Source organism: Drosophila serrata, unplaced genomic scaffold (genome assembly GCF_035046125.1).
Source record: "Drosophila serrata isolate PLE 108 unplaced genomic scaffold, ASM3504612v1 contig_295, whole genome shotgun sequence".
Taxonomy (NCBI): domain Eukaryota; kingdom Metazoa; phylum Arthropoda; class Insecta; order Diptera; family Drosophilidae; genus Drosophila; species Drosophila serrata.
Window position 1 is genome coordinate 654,488 of NW_028257193.1, and position 18,667 is coordinate 673,154.

Below are 18,667 nucleotides of genomic sequence, written 5' to 3' on the forward strand. Positions count from 1 at the left end.
GCCAACATGGCCAACTCTGGCCTCGTCTGCCCTTCATCTAGCTCCTGCTAGCTCCTTATTTTCCCATTCCCTCCATGTCGTCCTGCCTGGCAATCTATTATGCAATACCTCCGCTGGCTGGCACAGCGGAAATTGCCAGAGGAAGAGTGTTGTTAGATGGGTGTGTGTGTGTGTGTGTGTGTGTGTGAGTGAAAAAGCGGCAAAGAAAAAGGGAAACAACAAATAATTGCAAGAGGCATGTGGGAATTACGCATACGCAGCGTTGGCACGCCAGCACGAACTCACAGTCCGCACACACATGAGAATTGGATTGCGTGTGGCACCGAAGTTGCCGAGTTTTCCAGCGCGATGTTGGTATTGGTATTGGTGTCGCTGTTAATGGCCACAGTTTGACTTAAGTTGTTGCCTACACCAATTGGCCAGAACTCTCGGGCCAGCTGCTCCCCAAAGTTGCTGCCCAGGGAAATGCTAATAGATATTAGATAATGACAATAAATAACTTGGTCGTAATTAATTACGGCAGTTTAACAGCAGTTTAGAGTGCCAGCGTTATTAAGTCAATATACCCTGCCAATCACTTCAAACTTCATAGACTTTTCTAAAGTACTCTTAAACTTATGCGAAGATTATTAGTTTGAAATTATATATTTGATTTATTAAGGGAGGGTAAACTTATTGATGAATTAACAAAACATTATACAATACTTGAATATATCGAATTGATCTTTAGTAGGAAAGTAGGGTTTACGATTTGTTAATTTTGTACTGTTAATAAGAAGGTAACATTAAGTTACCTTTGAGAAATTTGTATACCCTTCTTTTTGAGGTTTCAAATTTCATAACTAACTCAAAACAACGTTAATTTCAAATCGGAAAGCTGGTATATGCTAGTTTTTGTTGGGTTAACAAATCTGCATACTTTATTTAAAGTTTTAAAATAATCAAATTTTTGGCCAAATTTTTTACAATTTTAGGGGTTACCCCTAATAAAATTTTCAAATTTTTGAAAAAGATAAAAAATTTTTACCACACATAGCTAGATCGATCCGGCATTTAATGCTGATCAATAATATATATGCTTTATATGGTCGGAAATGACTCCTTCAGTGCATTTTAAGCTTCTGAGTGGAATTACAATATCCTAATAATATTGAATAATATAATATTGAATAATAATCTCAAGATGTCTTTAAAATATCAAAGATGTTATGAATCTCTTTAAGAAACCCTAATCTTAAAGTCTGCCCTGAATGATAACAAGTAGTATGCATTCACTTTGTGTTTCTTTACTGTTTTTCCAGCTGTAATTGGTAGTTCAATCCCCACCCTAAGTCCCTTGGACAGTTTTCCGATAAATACCCACTTTAAATGTATGCGATATATCTAGTAGTTTCCGTGTCGTTTGCCGGCAAGCAATTTCCATCCCGACGGATCCTGTAATTATGTCGCAATTTTGCGCCATCTAAACATCTCATTTCGGATCGGGCCAATAGGCCAACTTGCAGTCCTTTCGCCCGACACAAAAACTCATTACGTTCACTCTGTCTGTGTGTGTGTTGTTTGAGTGTGTGTAAATGTGAAGAAAATTACCAATTTGGAAATTAATTTGCAAAATAATTAAAAGCCATAGTAGCGGCATGGCTGCTGCAATCACTGGGCAAGCTGACGAGCGATGAAAGCTCATCATTGGTCCGGTTCAAGGGTCCTTGTTGTTAGGCTGAGGAGATATGGATGAGGGGGAGAGTGCCTCCTGTGGGGGTGTATGGTATTTACTGGGCCTGTGTGTGTGGGTGGATGTATTAGGGGAACAGTTTGCTGTCCAGGCGGACGCCCATTAATGCTGTTAGCTGCTGACGTTGATGGCTCTGTCAAATGCTGCTGCATGTTTAATGCGTCCGACATCGATGACGGCGACAACATCGTTGACAATGCCGTCGCCACCGCCGCTGTTGCCGCCCGATGACGTTGATAATGATGTTGTCTCATTGCCGTCGCTCATGTTAATGACAATTGCTCTAATGACTTTGTTGCTGTCCCATCGTCCCGGTGTGCACCCTGCTCCTGTTATCCTCGTGTCCTTGCGAGGGTATTGGGTATATGGGGTAAAGGGAGGGAGCTTAGTGCTTGTTTATGATATTCATTATGCATCAAATCGACAATATCAATGGATTATGAATATGCCAGACTTGGGCCCTGTGGTGCAATGCGTAATTAATATGTAAATATGCACATAAGTGCGATGTCTGTGTGTTCGGAGGGGCTTTCAGCTCGTTCGCTCTCTCAATAATTAATATGCGGCTCCCGTGGCTCCCTGATTTGTGGTTTTTCCGCATCAAAATAGCTTCGGTTAGTTGACAAGACATAATTAAAAATGCACGCTGTCGCAGGACAATGGCCTGTACAGTATTCCATATCAATAGGCGCCATTCAGGACTCATTAGTATATTGGCGGGCTTTTTTCTCCACATCATTTACCAACCGCTAATGACAGATCAGAAATTCCATTCAAATGGATTATGCTTGAAATAATACCACAGATAAGTTTCATCTATAGCATATTACTGGACAATTGCTCCGCAGGACTTACATATGCATGAATTCTCTAATTAACATTTAAGCCGAAAAACTCTTCATCCAACAAAAAAGAACAAACCTGGCACTCTTGAAAACTTATATATGTGCAGACCCCCCAAGTACTTTGAGGCTCGTTGGAAAACCATAGAAAAAAAAACGCAAACCGAAAAGGAAGCGTTAAATTGTATACACTTTGCTACAGGGATACAAATAAAATTGAAACAAAAAATTTAAATGAATAAGGGGAAAATGACGAACTGCAGCCGGCGAGCAAAGTGGAAAGTGGAAAGTAAATGTAAAAATTGCATGCGGAAATGCCATTCCCAAAGACTACTAAATGCCACGCCCAGCCGCCCACAGCTCCGTCAACCAGGAATGGCAATGGCGATGGCAATGGCATGCACAATGCAAAGCAGGAGGCGTTGACGTTAATGCCGAGATGGCCAAGAGGGGGATGGATGGATGGATGAATGGACGGATGGCCAGGACAGAGAGGCAGGGCTCAGGGCAGGAGCAGGGGCAGGGGGAGGGAGAGTCTCCGAGGGGGCAACGACTATAATGAAATGTGTCGGACAGAGCAAATAAAAAGCTGCAGCTAGCTCTGCAAATAAATAGTTACGCCGTTCGCTGGAAAGCAGTCAACTCTTTGCGGCCACAAAACGAGGGCCAAGCACAACACACAAAAAAATGTTAAAAATTAAATAGCATAAAAACTTAATGCCCTGTCGGAATTCGGGGAAAACCGGGGCGGGCCAGGAGCCAGAGCCAGTCACTGAGTTATCACGAAGCTGGCCTCAAAAATGAAACGAAACAAAGTGAAATGAAACGGGAGCTGTATAATTTTAAGCATTGACATTTGCGGTTGCAAGTCATTATTTTGGGTTTCCTTTGAGCACGTTAGGGTGCATCTGTATCCAGAGTTCTTTATAATAATTGGAACCTACATTGAAGTGCTTTGCAGCAATTTTAATACTAATATATTTGTTAATATTTATAAAGGTTGAAAAAAGCCTTTAGGGATTTAGTTATATATTCAATGTCTTAGTTCGTTGCAGGATAAATAGGTTGATCTTTAGCTATACTATAATTGAGCCAAATTTTCTATTTTCAATAGTACTAAATAAAAACCAATTTTGAATTACAATTTTGTAATTATAATTTAAGTTCACACAGGATCACCCTAGTATACTTTTCTCCCCCATTTTTTTGCTATCCTGCCTGTGTGTGCGCCATGTCATTTTGGGTTTTCCTTTCAGTTCTTTGGCATTTCTCTTGCGTTTTTTTTTTCTTTCTCGGTAGCTCGCCGCTTCTCACTTCCGCTTTGGCAACTTCCGCAATTTTACTTTGAATTATAGCCGAGCGTATTAATTTAAATGTCGACAAAAGGCGCATAGCACAAAAATAAACACCAGCCGAGAAGAAGGAGAGCAAGCTGGCTGAAAATGTAAAGACGAAATTACTACAGAAAAAGAGTCGTTTTCGAAACTGCAATGGCTGCGGGATGACGAGGACATGCTTGGGTCTTCATACTGTCTTTCCCCTTTATTTTTTTTTTGCCTTTGGTAGGACTATTGTGAGCGATGTTTGATTAAAATTATGCCCGTCGCCTTAGCTCTTATCTCTCATCTGCACTTTGTAGTGCACTTCAATTTGCCTTTGTAGACTTTTAATTAATGCGTTGTGGCAGCAGCCATCTGTTCCTGGTTTGCTACCAAACAATGGAGTCGGAGTTGGAGTCGGAGTTGGAGTTGGTCAGGAAAGCCGTCAAAATCTATCGCCAGGATATATCTATGGTCATCTATTTGTGTATCTGGTGGCGCTGTGCCGCTGTGTGGCATCGTGTGTTTCCGAGTGAGCAAGCGCGATAATGAAAATTTATGTACGAAATTTAATTAAAACATACCTCGGGCTGTGTTTCGCCATGGACGATGCAGACCAGGGTGGCCTCATGCCCTTCGCCGGAGAAGACCACGGGACGCTCCACGGAGATTTCCGGTGAAACTGGGGGAGAAAAAGAACGTAAAGAAATTAGTTAATAACATGAACGGGAAAAATCAATGGCTAAATGGCCCCGACAGCCATCGAGGCCAGAAAGTGTAAATAGTGATGGGAGCTATGTAATTAGCACATGTAATGGGCAACGACTCCCCTTTCAAAATTACATATAAATTCTTAATAAATGTCAGAGGGACCGGCGGTACCCGCAAGGCATTTCAATAATTGCCAGTCAACCAATAAATGTCGGTAAGTGTGTAAATGTAATAAAAGTCCTTCCTGCCCCTCTTCCCTCTTTGGGTAGAGTATGTGGCCAGGACTCCATCATCATCATCATCATCTACTCGACTGCAAGCGAGAGCGTTAAAAGTCAATACCCGTTCGAAATCGAAATCAGATTTGACATAAATTGAACTGACAGTCGAACTTCGTGGCCCAGTGGCGCTTGGCGGAAAAAATTAATTCGTTTCGCTGCCATTGTAAGGAATACACGTCAAAATTAAATTGATCTTGCTAGGACTATGAGTATTACTTTATACTTATAGCAAAAATATTTAGTAACTATTAAAAATTGTGGTGGAATGGGGTACTAACGAATTATTGCTAATATTGAGAATAAGTTAGTTTGTTTTATGTAATCTGTAATGGATTTATTTCGTCCTTGATACAAAAGTTTCCATTGGTTTTTATTCAGAAGTCAAATTTTCGTTTTAATGTCCATAAACGGGTTTAGTTTCTCTCTAATATTTGTAGGTATTTTACTATATATTCCAATAAAAATAGCATTTCTCCAGTGTAGTGATGTGGGAGCAAGTGGCATACTTACACAGAACATGGAGCACGACCTGGCTGGAAGCGGGCTGGCCAACACGATTGTTGGCTGTGCATATGTAGACGCCGCCCTTGTGCCGGTCCACATTCTCGATGGAAAGGACGTGCGAGTGGAGCTTCTCCTCGCCTGGAACGGAGAAAATGAAAAATGCAACTCAATAAAAACAAAAAGAAAAGCAAGCCAAGACCGAGAGTGGGAGTCAAGGATTCCGGGATTTCGACCAGAAGCCGAAGGAAGTCCAAGGAATGACAGGGCCAATTACGGGGAATCAACGTGCGGCCAAGTGACAGTGATGTCCGGGAGGACACCGCGGGGTCACCGGACAGACGCCGTAACCGCCAAACAACGCAACTCACTTCCACACACACCCCACACAGCGTGTGGCATTATATTTAATAAAAGGAAAAAAGGAGGAGCAAGATCGAAACCGAGGCAAGGCATATAATTTCTTTGACTTTCCATTTTTATGGAAATTGTTTAAAGTTTCTTTTACGACTGTATTCATTTACTTTTGCCTCGTCCTTCCCCATTGCTCGTCCTTTGTTGCTCTTTATGATTTTAATTTGCGTGGCCTCTGGTTGCCTGGGTCCTTGGTTCTCGGTTTGTTTGTTGTACGGCTGCTTGGCGGCATCCTTTTGTCGAACTGTAAGACTCCCGACTCTCGGGTCCTGGCACTTATGCACAATCTTACCGTTGGGCAAAATATTATTTTTGCGGCTCCAAGTCACATTCGGCATTGGATTACCCGTGGCCGAGCACTCGATGCGCACCGACGAGCCCTTCTTGACTTGCAAATGTCCGCCGGTGCTAATGTGATGAATCCTTGGTGGCACTGTCAAGCAAATAAACAGAGAGAGAGAGAGACAGAGAGTGAGGGAGAGAAAAAACACATTAGAAATGGCCAAACAAACTGGGTCCAGTGTCCCAGTGTCCCCCATCGTCCACGAGTTCAACATCGAAATGTATGCAAAGTGGGCCCCGGCAAGGACATCACACAATTTGAATAAATAAATGCGCCCCGAATGCAAATTGAATGTGGGGGAAAACGGCGTTTACGCGTCTCCAACTCGGACTTGGACCCCGAGTCCTGACCCCGAGTCCTGATCCCAGTACCGATTCCCTGATTCTGTTCCCGCTGGGGCATAGTTTGATTTAATTCGGGACCGGCGTTTATTTATACTTGCGGCGGCATTATTTTACAGCTGTTAAAAATTATGTCCGCTGTGCGGCGGCTAAATCAAGGACAATGGCAGCTTGGCCGCTCCAGTCGATGGCTTCATTCCATTTTATGGACATTTCTTATGCATTATTTTATATATATATATTTTATTTTCTGCTTTGTTTTTATTTGAGAATGGCAGTCCGTTGGTCTTTGTTTTTTGTGGCCGTTTGTTTGCCTTTAGAGTTTGTGATTTTGCGCTTAGTTTATTTTTTGTGTCGGCCATTTTCCACTCACTTTTTGTTTTGTTTAAGCTCTCCCGGAGAATTCGTTGTCCGTAAATTGAGGCCATGTGCTGATATTTTCTTTTTCCCCCTCAGAAATAGCCACATTTTAAGTGGCAGTATCAACAGCTTTATAAACCGAAAGGCGCAAGAAAACAAACTTTCGTAGACTCAATACAAGTTGGGCTGCATCTCTGATTAGGTCCCAATCAAATTATCAGAGACTCAGCCAAGCGAATGGCCCCACAAACATGTGTTATTGATGCAATTCTTTCAAAACATATACGATTTGCAATATATCAAATAATATATTCGATTGCTCTGGCCAAAACAAATAAGCCCTGCCAGCTTGGATCCTCTCGCCCTCCCAAGGATATTTGCATTCGAAAGAAAATTACAATTGATCACTGAGGGAGGAGGGAGGTAACATAGGAGCGCACAAACAGCTCACAGCTCGTAGGTCATGCTTACACAGAGAGAAAAATCGAACCTCCTTTAAAGAGTTTATAAAAATACCTTGGTAAAGAAATAATATAAATAAATATGTAACTCTGGTATTTTTCTTCCTGTGCAGTGTGGAGAGCTCTGTCCTTCTGCAGCCACAAAATATGCATTAGAGTGTAATAAATCATGAGCCCGGCAAAAGGCGCAGCGAAAGGACTCGGCAAGGACTCGCCAATGAAGTTGCAGGCAAGGCAAGGCTGCCGAGGTCCTGAGTGTATGTGTGTGAATGCTTGGAATATTCCCAATATATTCTCACGCTTTGTATACTCGCATATTGAATTCAATAAATATGTCTCCATTGCGGGAGATTCTTATGGGTCGAGGGATGGGGCCCAAAGCTCTTTTAATACTCTATACCCGGGCACTGAAATTGATTTCGAGTATGCGGCTTGTAATACGTGGATTGCGGCATGTAATGTCATGCAGATGACGACTACTTAATGGGTCTCAATCTTCCAGACTGACGATGTGCCTCGATGGTTGAATGGCTTGCGGGCAGCTGGCAAAAATTTTAATAAGCAGCTCTTTCAAAGCACTTGCCGCAGTGGCCGCAGTATCTGGATCAAGAGCAGGAGCAGGAGCAGGAGCAGGAGCTGGAGCAGCGGTTGCGGCCAGTTTTGACAGAGTTTGTTTCATATTGATTTCGAGGCATCCACGGCTGGTTGCCGGTTGCTGGTTGCTGGTGCTGTGGTGCCTCAACTTCTGGCCCTGGTTTTGTGGCTCACAAACTCGCACTCAAGCCCCGGTCCATGGCCAGTATGCCACCCACACATGCCAGTTGGCTTAAAGTTTAAGTGCGCCGGGCTGTGGGTGGCAGGGGGGAAACTTTTGGCCATGTCTGCTAAGTAATTTAAATCCATATTCTGTTGCAGCCGATAAAGTTAGTGCTAAAACTTAAGCGGCTGCCGAGAGCTGGGCATTTAATTGTGGGCCCACTTCTGGCCAAGGGTCCTCGTTGGTAATTTGTCTCGGCTTTCCCCTAAAGAAACTTCTCCTCCTCCTCCGACTCCTTGGCTCCGTGAGTGTTCAGCATTTGTTTATCGTCCTTGTGGCATATAACTATGACACACCTCGTCTCACCCAGCCCAGCCCAGCAGCATCCTTTGTTATTGTACAAACATTGTTGTTGTTCCGCCCATAGTGCTGGCCATAATTAAATGCCGCCCTTCTCTTCACACACCTGTCTCCACTTGATGTGGCATCTTCCGTTCCACTCCAACTACTACTCCTTTCCCCTGCCCCATGCTCGTGTCTCGTGTCCCGTGTCCAGTTGTTTTGGCATATTGTGCATATAAATCACGGCCAGCAGCTTCATTCTCTATGCCAAACCGCATACGGTCGATGCAATAATTATGGTTTCCGGTTCAATGATGCCATTGTTATCGATACTTTAAGTAGAGAGAGAGAGAGAGAGACCCCTTCGTCTTGAACCTTTTGCGGTCGGCAGGACCTGTAATTACGCTGCTAATTGCAAGCTCACCGTGCACCGTGCACCGTGCACACCTATTTTGATTTAGAGGCAGCAATCCGATTTCAAAACGAAGCGCATTAAAGTCACGCGCGAAAAAGGCATTTAAAAATCGCTTCAATGGCCGTGATAAAAATGTGCAAATTGCCGCAACGCCCGACCGCACAACATAATGTTTTGCGGTTGAATTTGGTCAGAGAATCCCACCCATTTTAACTTGTAGTCTCATACCGATACCGACACCATAACCAAACCGAATGGCGACAGCCTGCCACCGGCTAATGGATGGATTGTGGATGGGCATGTCGAAGCCTAATTGGTTTTATTAAACGTCATATGAATAATGCCCGTTGCATCTGCATTTCGCGGGGTTAAATGGACGAAAATGCTTTCAGGTCCTTGACACAGATTCCGGTCCCCTCTTTTGCAACCAGTCTTCCTCCCGTAGTTTGCTCTGGGCCAACACACAGATATGTATGTACATATAACCTTGGCGGACTCATCAAATATTAAAGCCCCGCTGGTTAGACCTCGGCTAGGTGAGTGGCAGATGTCCCAGGACATGGCTGCTGCCTGTCCACTGTTCCTCCAATGATTGGGGGGGTGGGGAAAGGTCACAAGGAGCAGGAGCAGATATTAATGCCCGGGTCATATTAAAAGATTTGTCAACGGGCAAACTTTGGGCCATTGTTTTGCCCTTGCCCACGGGCATCCTTCCATCCGCAGCAGTTTGGTAGCTTTGCTGGAGGTTTGCTCCATTTTTTGGCCATCGCCGGGCTAATGTCTTTGTAAGTGCTGCGCCGGCCAAGTGCAAAACTTTGGCAGTGGCGCACATTATTTTTTCATCTTTAGTGTGAGCCAAACTGAAAGTAATTTACGCTCGTAAAAACTGCCAAGCCGAGATGCCAGAGAGCGGCAAACTTTATGAAATTTATATACGAATACGTTTTTGGGTGTGGGACCCGGTCCCGGTTCGGTTCGGTTTTGGGTTTGGATTTCTGATTTTTCGGACTGGGAGCTGGAGCCAGGAGGTTTCCAGGGTGCCTGCTGTCCGACCGTGTCTGCTGCTGAGCCTATAAAAACTTCGACAGCGCATTATTTTCCCTGTTCTCTCCTTTGACAATAATGGAGGGGGAAATTGGGGGACAACAACAAAACGGGAGCAAAAAAACGGGGCGAGAAATTTACGTGCGCTGCGAAGTTCAATAAACGAAATATTTCTGGCCATGATCATTATTTGGCAAACGGAGCGCATAATAAACACATAAAATAAACAAAACTTTTCAATAATCGACTTTTTTTCCCCCCTGCTCCCTCTGTCCCAGTCTTTCTTTGTCGTCATCGTGGTTGTTTTCCCCGCACCCAAGGAGTTTTCCGTTTAATGTTTGCCTGTGGCGACGCCCAAAAAAACCAAGAGTGGAGCTGGAAAAGGGAGTTGGTAGCAGTGGCAGGACCACAAGCCAGGGACAGGGGCCAGGACCAAGTTTCAGTGACAAATGAAAAAAGTTGTGGCTGCTAAAATAAATACGCATTTTTTATAGGCCGGCCTTTGCTTTGAAATAATGTTTGAATGGAAATCCACACATTTGCGTGGTTTAAAGCGCCTTAAATTCGGCAATAAAACTAGTTTTCAATCGCATACAGATAGAGACAAGGAAGGAGTGCTTCGTACTTTGGAGATCTGGGGAATTGTATCGCAATTTGCATGCACCGCAGACACACACTCGCTCGCTCGCCAGGACTCGTGGAACAGTTAAAGGCAAGTGGTGGCCTGGCTAAAATGCGTGGCTTAAACGCACACACACAGACAGAGAGGGAGAGAGAGTGAGGCGTATGCAAATAAAGGGCAACATTGTAATTGGGGGGAAATATATGTAAATTATTCATCATTGCTGATTAGAAGACCGGCCCAAGGAAAAGGGAAGGTTGGGAAAAGAAACAAAGCTCAAAGCCCCGGCCGGAGTCGTGAGCTTGTTAGGCGACCTCTCCGGGTCTCCGGGTCTCCGTCTCCGTCTCATCTCCGTTTCCGGAAATAGTCGAACACAAGCTAAAGCGGAGCCAAAGGAGCAGCAATTTGCATCCGCTCCAGCCGTCTTCCTCCGGGGGATAGGGATGCAGGCAGTCGGGTTTGGGGATGAGCAGCGATTCCGGGCAAATGGCAGATTAGTTTTGATTTTTTCGCCGCTTCAAAAATTCCACTTTCTATTGAATCTTTGGCCGTAAAGCGGCCAAATTGCAGGCGAAACCTACTTTGCATATTTGAGTGGCCCGGACGCATAAAGCACTAAGCACTAGGCACTCAGGACGTAAGGATATGTTAATTTGACCAACACACAACACATACAGCCTTTTAGCCAGAGTAGAGGTGCCCGTGCCTTTATGATGAGGCCTAACAATGGGGCCCAAGTGATTTGAGCCAGCCGCATAAATTTCATCCATAAAAATCCCATGGAACGTCAATCCGGCAGATTGGAACTTTGCATAACAATGCAAAAGTGCCGAAAAGTCGTTCACAAATTTGTGTGAGTAGTATTATATTCTATATCCTGTAGCCTCTTTATAGTACTTACCTAGTATCTCGACCGTGTGGGTGATTTCCCGCGGATCCATGGTGGCAATCTGGCAGATGTAATCCCCGGCATCCGTGGGCAGGGCATCGCGTATTTGTAGATTAAATCCATTGACCAGGCGAACCCGAGGATCGGGTGTAACCTTCACTGAGCCGGCGGTCAATATGGCAATGCCGCGTTTCCAGGCCACAACGTACGTGTCTGTAAATGGAATCGAATGTCGAAATCAGTATGGGGAATCATAATTGATAATTTTTGCGCTCAAGAGTTATTAATTCGAATGGCGGATTCAAGTGGCTGCTGCGTTCCATTGGCAGCGCAAATTGAAAAGTCAGAATTCAAATGACTCAATTACGGGACGCTTCAAAGGATCTAAAAAGGCTAGGAATTCAATTTGGCATGGACCCGCACACTCGCGCATCCAAAGGCAGATCCGCATCCACATCCACATCCAGATCCAGAGTGGAATATAAACCGCAGACAGGCGGCGGGAACAACACTGGATGAGAGTCAGACAGGCACTCAGTAACACCCACTTGATATCCGCTAATGTGCGGCATTTGCAATCATATGCCAGAATGAGAGGCAGTCAGAGACACCAGGATGCTTTCAGGAGCAGGAGCAGCAGGAACAGGGCCAGCATGCTGCCAATAGCGGAAGGAAGCCAGCCAGACAGACACATGTGAACACATCTAAGCTAGGGTGGACCATTGATACTTTCTCTAAATTCTATATGCCCTTTTGCAGACCCTTAAACTAAGCTGCATTTAAGGTGCAGCTTTGAATTTTCAATTTGAATATCCATATTGATAATATCTATCCCAAGGTCCAGCCTAATGTTTACACCAGCACTCATTCACGTACGGCAAACCCCCATTGGCAATGGCGTATTCATCGAACTCATTAATTGTGATTCCTTTTTCAATTTATGTGAGTTCCTCGATGTAAATTTCCGCGACCGTGCAGAGCACGAAACAAGGATGGGGCCGGAAGTGGAAGTGCCGCAGTGGCAGTGGCAAGGGAACTTCCAGTCTTTAAGGGCGGGGGGGAAGGTGGCGGTGGAAGCATTGGAAAATGTGTATTGAAGCTAGCGCCGGATTTGCTACTAATGATGTATGACTTCCGTGTTTCGGCACCAACGAGTGGCGTTCATTAAAAATTAAAACAATTTTGCCCACCATCGATGACTAAGTGTGCTCTTCTGCTGCCGAAAAATCAAAAGAGTACCGGGAAATTATGCACAGCTGCGCTCAGTTAAATGGCAGCGATTACTCTACTTTTTACAGCATTTATTTGAGCTATTAACTTTGGAATTTAAGCTAAGTAAAGTGCCTAGTTCTAGAGTCATATTTAATTATTATACCTTTATTTATTGCTTTAGTCAGAAGCTGGTAAAAATGTGAAGGAATCATTTCCGACTCGATTTAATGCATTTTAAGCTTAGTTATGGCTTCTCAAAGTTAGTTTCCTCTCTTGTTTTATTGTTTTAGTTTGTTACTTCCTTTTTAGACAAATTAAAAATCTATTATATGAAAGTCTGATATTTTAGTGGCATTACCTAGTTCCCAGCTGTTTGCTCTTTCTCAAATTGATTTTACCCCGAACGCAAAAAACACCAGGACATGCACCAAGTTCCAGTTCCAGGACCAAAACGTGTGCAAGTGCGAGTGCAGCAGGAGGAGCCAGAGAGTTCAGCCCGGAGTTGGCTGGGCCGTAATAAAATGCTTATGAAGTCATTTACATGCGCATTCAAAAAGCGTATTTATTTGCAATGAGTTCAACAACATCAACAAGCCAAGGTACGAGCTCCGGTGGTAAAGGTGGCGGCGGTGAAGGCTGCCAGGCTGTAAGGCTGTAAGGCTGTAAGGCTGAAAACCCTGAAAACCTGAGGCGCAGTGCACTGCAAAAACAAATAAATAAACGAGCACCACCTGCTGTCGTTAGCGTGCCCTAAAAGGAGGAGCTCCTGGCGGTGGAGTAGGTGGTGGATTTGCCGCAGGAGGAGCAGGAGGAGCAGGAGCAGCCTGTGGTCGCTGGGCCTGTTGTGGATGGGTGTCCTTGCCTGCCACAGAGAGACTCGACAGAGAACGGAAAATATAATTCTTTGGGGCGAGGAGGTGCAAGGGCATTGAGTTGTGGGCTTTGCGCCACAAAGTCCCACTCCTCGCAAATGCATCGCATGCTTAGGAATTAGGGGAAAGGGAGGAAACGGAGTGCAAGTGTTGCCACATACGTGCTGGCGATGTGCAGTCATATCATATTAGCCGCCTGATTGAGTTATGAATGAAGCAACGTCAGTTGGTGGCTGCTGGTGCATTGCCAAGTCGAATTTTTCCTACATACATATATGGAAATTGGGCAAAAAGCTTCTAAATTGAACAAGTCAAAATGGATTGTACAATATATCTGGCTGTCAATTATTTGGTTTCATTTGGGGATTTGAAAAGCATACAATTGGTTAATTTCAACGAGTTTCGGACTAATTGGCAGGCTTGTGTTTCGAGTCCTGTCAGTGGGCTCTGGAAATATTTATAGAAACTATCATTGTTAGGGTGAATCTACACCCATAGAATTAAGGGGAAGCTTTGCAACTTCTCGTCTAAATTTAAAGTTTTTACTGTAAGGAATTTCCCTAAGTTCGTATTTAGAAACCAACGGGAGAGTTAAATTCCATACAGACTATGAAAATAATTATTCTACAGACGCCAGTCAGCAGCCTCTTGCCTCTCGAGAAGCCAAGATTGTAGCAGGACTCGGAGACTCCGGGACTCAGGACTCCAGGACTCCAGGACTCAGACGGTGGACTTTAGACTCTTGTCCGATGCACGGCTCACATAAATAAGGAGCCTCTTGTTCTCATGTGTGTGTGTGCCACTGCCGGTTGCAACTAAATAAATTGTTAACTAAAATAACAACAATCTAACGAAAACAAGCAAAACACGAAACGCCTCAATTTCCGGTTTAAGTGTTCTAAACTAAATAGAAACGCACACAAGCACACACATAGAGAAGGGCGGGAGACGAAAAGGGGCGGGGCAGGGGCAGGCTAGGCAACATTACGACAACAATACATGCAAACAATTGCGCCGTTAAGCGAGCGGCAAGCGGAAAAGCGGCAGAGTGAGTGTGTGTGTGGGGGGAAAAGCGGATGAGAATGAACGAGTGGCTGGCATGGGGCGGAAACTCGGTAAAAGCATTTCGGTTTCTGTATGTCGGGCTCATCCTCACTGGGCTCACATAAACACGGCCTCCTGGACAAATGGCCGACCGCACGTCCTGCACTGCAGTGTGACGGAGAGAGTAAGCCGCCGGTTCATTGTTTACAGCCGAAAGCCAACTTTTAGTTTTCTACACTTCACCCAGTGACAGAGATACATACATACATATATATTCCACACAGACACACATCTAACAAACACATATAACCAATTCAAATATGGCCAATGCTGCTCGCATTGTTGCAACATCGCCTTTGTGTGTTTGCTCTGGGCATACTGTGCGTATGCGCAATATGCCAACAATCGCCAGTCTCCCCCACTACCGCCTTTAGCTGAAATTTTCTCACAGTGTGGCAGCAGGCGAAAGGACGAAAGGCCGACCAACGGACATGTTGTTTGTCTGAGCGCAATTTATTGCATGTCGGAAAGGCCAATATTATAAGATGATGACCCCCGAAGATAAACGATGTTGCGGCTAAGCCGCCGCAGGCAAACTAGACATTGGCGAGGGGGCTATAAGGAGACTTATCTGCAACTTCTTGGTAAAACTTTGCCACTGTGTTTGCCAGAGTGTGTTAAGGGTGTGTGAGTGTGTGTGTGTAAGTAAAAAGCGAAATTAGAACTGTAAATGGCATTAATATTGAAACTTTGTTGCCTGCACTGAATGTACCGCCGTACTCACATTCACAGGCCAGAGTGCGGAGTGCGGAGTGCGGAGTCCGGAGTCAAGTGGTCCGTTCTGCTGTTTGCACAACTTCAACTTTTGCGGTACGATTCCATTTCCGTTCGCTTGAGGACCAGGGCCAGGACCAGGAGCAGGGCCAGAACAGGAACAGTCCCAGTGCCAGTAACAGTAATAGTAATAGTTTCGAGTGCCGGCTCTCCATCAAAGCGTAATGAGCGTTTGTATGGCCGCAATGACGGGGTTTTTGTGTTTTGAATTTTATTGCATTCGAGTTTACAGTCACAGTCCGTTACAGTCAGTTGCCAGTTGTTAAATGTTTTTGCTCTTCGACTGTATGCCTGTATGTGTTGTTGCCGGGAAAACCGCAATGAAAAATTCACACGACACTGGCCAGTTGGCGGCATAAAGGGCTCTGCATGCAGACAAGTTGAGCAGTGGATAAAATGGCCAGAGCAATTAATTAGCCGATTTGAAAAAGCTTAAACATTGCAACAATGTATAAAGCATCGCTTGCTGCCATTCCAGTCATATTTTTGTTTCTTTTTTTTTGTGTAAATGAAAATATTATGAGGGGAAATTAAATCGGTTTTACCAAGGATTAAGTGAGCTTGCCATCGTTCTGCCCAAACACACACATATTTGTGAAAGTTTTAAGAATGAACAAGTTTACAAGCATAAATTATATAATAATATTTACTCGTTTCAAAAGGCACAGCCTGGGGATAAACATGCAAATTGGCCTAAGCAAACGTCCGAGGCCTAAACTGTGATCCCCAAAAAAGAACACTCTGTCACCTGTATATTGTTTGTTTTCTTTGTGCCAGGACAACGGCTCATCCTTTTGACTGGAAACAGGTGGTGGGTGAGGGGTTATATTGTACACAAAACTAAGAAACTGGTATTATAATTACGCTTTGACAGAATTACGAACACACTCATACTTTCTCTTATGTTCAAAGAAATATATTTTGGGTTTTTTCCCCTAGCCGGGTTCAAGTATTTCCACTCTAGATGGTTCATTCTAGCCAAGTCCGAATACACTTTCTGCTCTGGGGTAAAGCAGGAGTGAAAACAAACAGAAAAACAGACAACACAGAGTGCAGACAATGGAATAAACAGTCTCTTTGCGTGCCAGACATTGAAGAGCAAATAAAAATTCAAATGAAATGATAATGATGAAATGTTTCACTGTTTGCACTGTTTTGCTCGCAACCCAGACACGACTATCATTCGTTCAGTTTCGTTTCTGTTTCTCGACTCCTTTTCCCGGAGCACTCGAGCTGAAAGATTACTCTTTCGGAGCGGAGCAAAGCTGCGTAATAAGTGTTTAAAGGCATTTTCATATAATATGGAAATGCTCACACACGCCGCCTTTGTGTGATTTCCTTTATTTTTTCCCGCGTTCGAATTTTACGAGTTTGCATCCATAAAACGGAATGAAAATGCGCATAAATTGTACAAAGTGCCGTTTGCAGAGTTTCACTGGAAAACTCGTCGTTTTAGTGGTGCTTTAAAAATTCTATCAATTATTTTTTACACTTTATGTGCGCGGCCATAAAAAAGGGATGCGTTCCGGCTCACCTGTGCCCGCAAAATCGCTGGATTTCGAATCGCTTCTAATCATATTTCACTCGGCCATAAAGCATGCGTTATTAAAAAGCAAGAAATCGCACCGCGGCTTTCTTTCTTTCTTTTTTAATTATTCCGCTTAAGGACGCTCCTAAGCCGCGAGCCAAGTAATGAAATTGTCGTATGGGCACTTTATTAGCATAATGTGGCCTCTGCCAGGGGACAAAACTGTGGAACTGCAGGGTAAACCAACGCCCAGGCAATTTATTTCCCTCGTCCTGTATTGTTCCCGGCCGCTGCCTCCTTTTTCGTATTTACTTTCTTGAGCTCCACTCCGGTATTTTCTGCTCTTGTGCCCTGCTTTTTTATTATTAGTACCCAAATGCCCGCAGCTATAATTTTGTTGCAGAAAATTGTCTATGTATCGCATCGTCTGCGATGCCAGCTTCAACATCGTCCTCCTCCGTGTCCGTGTCCTCGTCTTGGTCCTTAGACTTGGTCTTCGTCTTCATCCTAGTCGAAGTTGCAGAGTTCGTCCTTGTCAGAGGCAATCAAGTGCATGAGAAACGCAAATGAAATTCTTTGTTCTGTATTTCCTTTTCTTATGAACGGATACTCCAACCGCAGACTTCTCCAGCACATATGTAAGCGTCTATATAAGATACTATTAAATAGTACACGGTGAGAAAGTTCAGCATTTTTAAGTAATTCTGATCGATTTATAACGAATTTTCATTAGAGGAATCAAACAAGTAATTCGAATGAATTGAAGCAACTCTCGATAGAGGTTTCTTATATTCCAATTCAATTCCAATTAGAAACTCTTCTCTATTTACAATCTCTTTTCTCTGTGTACACATAAAATGTACCCCAAAGTGTCTTGGGTCCGAGTTTTTATGTAACATTTTGTCCACGACGACGCAAGTTTTGACCATCTTGGGTGGCGGCGTCTGTCTTGGCCTCTGCCGGGTTTTATTCCTCCACACATTTCGCATCCTCACATGCTGTTGCTTATGCTAAATCCTTGTTATGTACGAATAATCTCGCACACACGACCGCATTTAAATTGAAAAACGTACACGGACACATGGCTGGATGGAGCAGTGCTCAAATGCCAAGACTTGAGTGGAGCGGAAGACCGCAGCAAAAACGCCGTGACCACTACACACATACATGCCTTGGACGGATGGATGTCCGACGTCCGATTTGACCGCTGGTCCTGTTTTTTTCTGCGGTCGGGTGGGGGGACAGTAAGCTGGGAGCTGAAATTTGGTCCTGGCCACCGGGATTAATGCATAGTTGTGGGCATCGCATAATGTCGGCTTAATTATTTTGTATGGCAGAGCCTTCGACCGCAGCATTTAAATGCAAACTGCGTGGGCGAACCTGGTCGTGTCGGTATGCCTAATGGAAAATGGGATTTTCCTTGCGCATTTCCACATTTCCCTTTTACTTACCCGTGTTGGCCACCTCACAGGGCAGCACTATTGTCTCGCCGGTGATAAATTTGAATGTCTCCGAACGTGATATGAACATGGGCTCGTTCTTTGTCATCAGGCTCTGGGCGGACACTGCAAAGAAAGACACACACAGAGAGAGAGAGAGACTTTTAATATCAAATGCCTTTTGGTATTTTCCCACAAAATATAAAGTAAATTACTCAAAATATTATTACTCGCCTCCGACACGGACACACACACAGAGGCATTCGGTTAAGTCTCGGTTTTGTCGAGTCTACAGGACACAGGACTTGCCTTCATCAACATAGATGCTGCTGGTGATGTGATGTGTGTGGCTAATTGGTTTAGT

The 18,667-nt window shown here is 44.2% G+C and overlaps 1 protein-coding gene across 1 annotated transcript in view; it reads right to left on the reverse strand.

Moving 5' to 3' along the window:
• Window positions 1-18,449, reverse strand: part of LOC110177431 (lachesin) — a 33,861-nt gene extending 15,412 nt beyond the window's left edge. Inside the window, exons 1-5 of the mRNA XM_086836979.1 lie at window positions 18,316-18,449; window positions 11,387-11,587; window positions 6,093-6,233; window positions 5,396-5,527; window positions 4,478-4,575 (exon numbers count right to left, since the gene is read on the reverse strand). Of these exons, the coding sequence (XP_086693105.1) occupies window positions 4,478-4,575; window positions 5,396-5,527; window positions 6,093-6,233; window positions 11,387-11,587; window positions 18,316-18,412 (669 nt within the window). The 5' untranslated portion in view covers window positions 18,413-18,449. The remainder of the gene's footprint in view (window positions 1-4,477; window positions 4,576-5,395; window positions 5,528-6,092; window positions 6,234-11,386; window positions 11,588-18,315) is intronic.
• Between the last annotated feature and the right edge of the window lie 218 nt (window positions 18,450-18,667).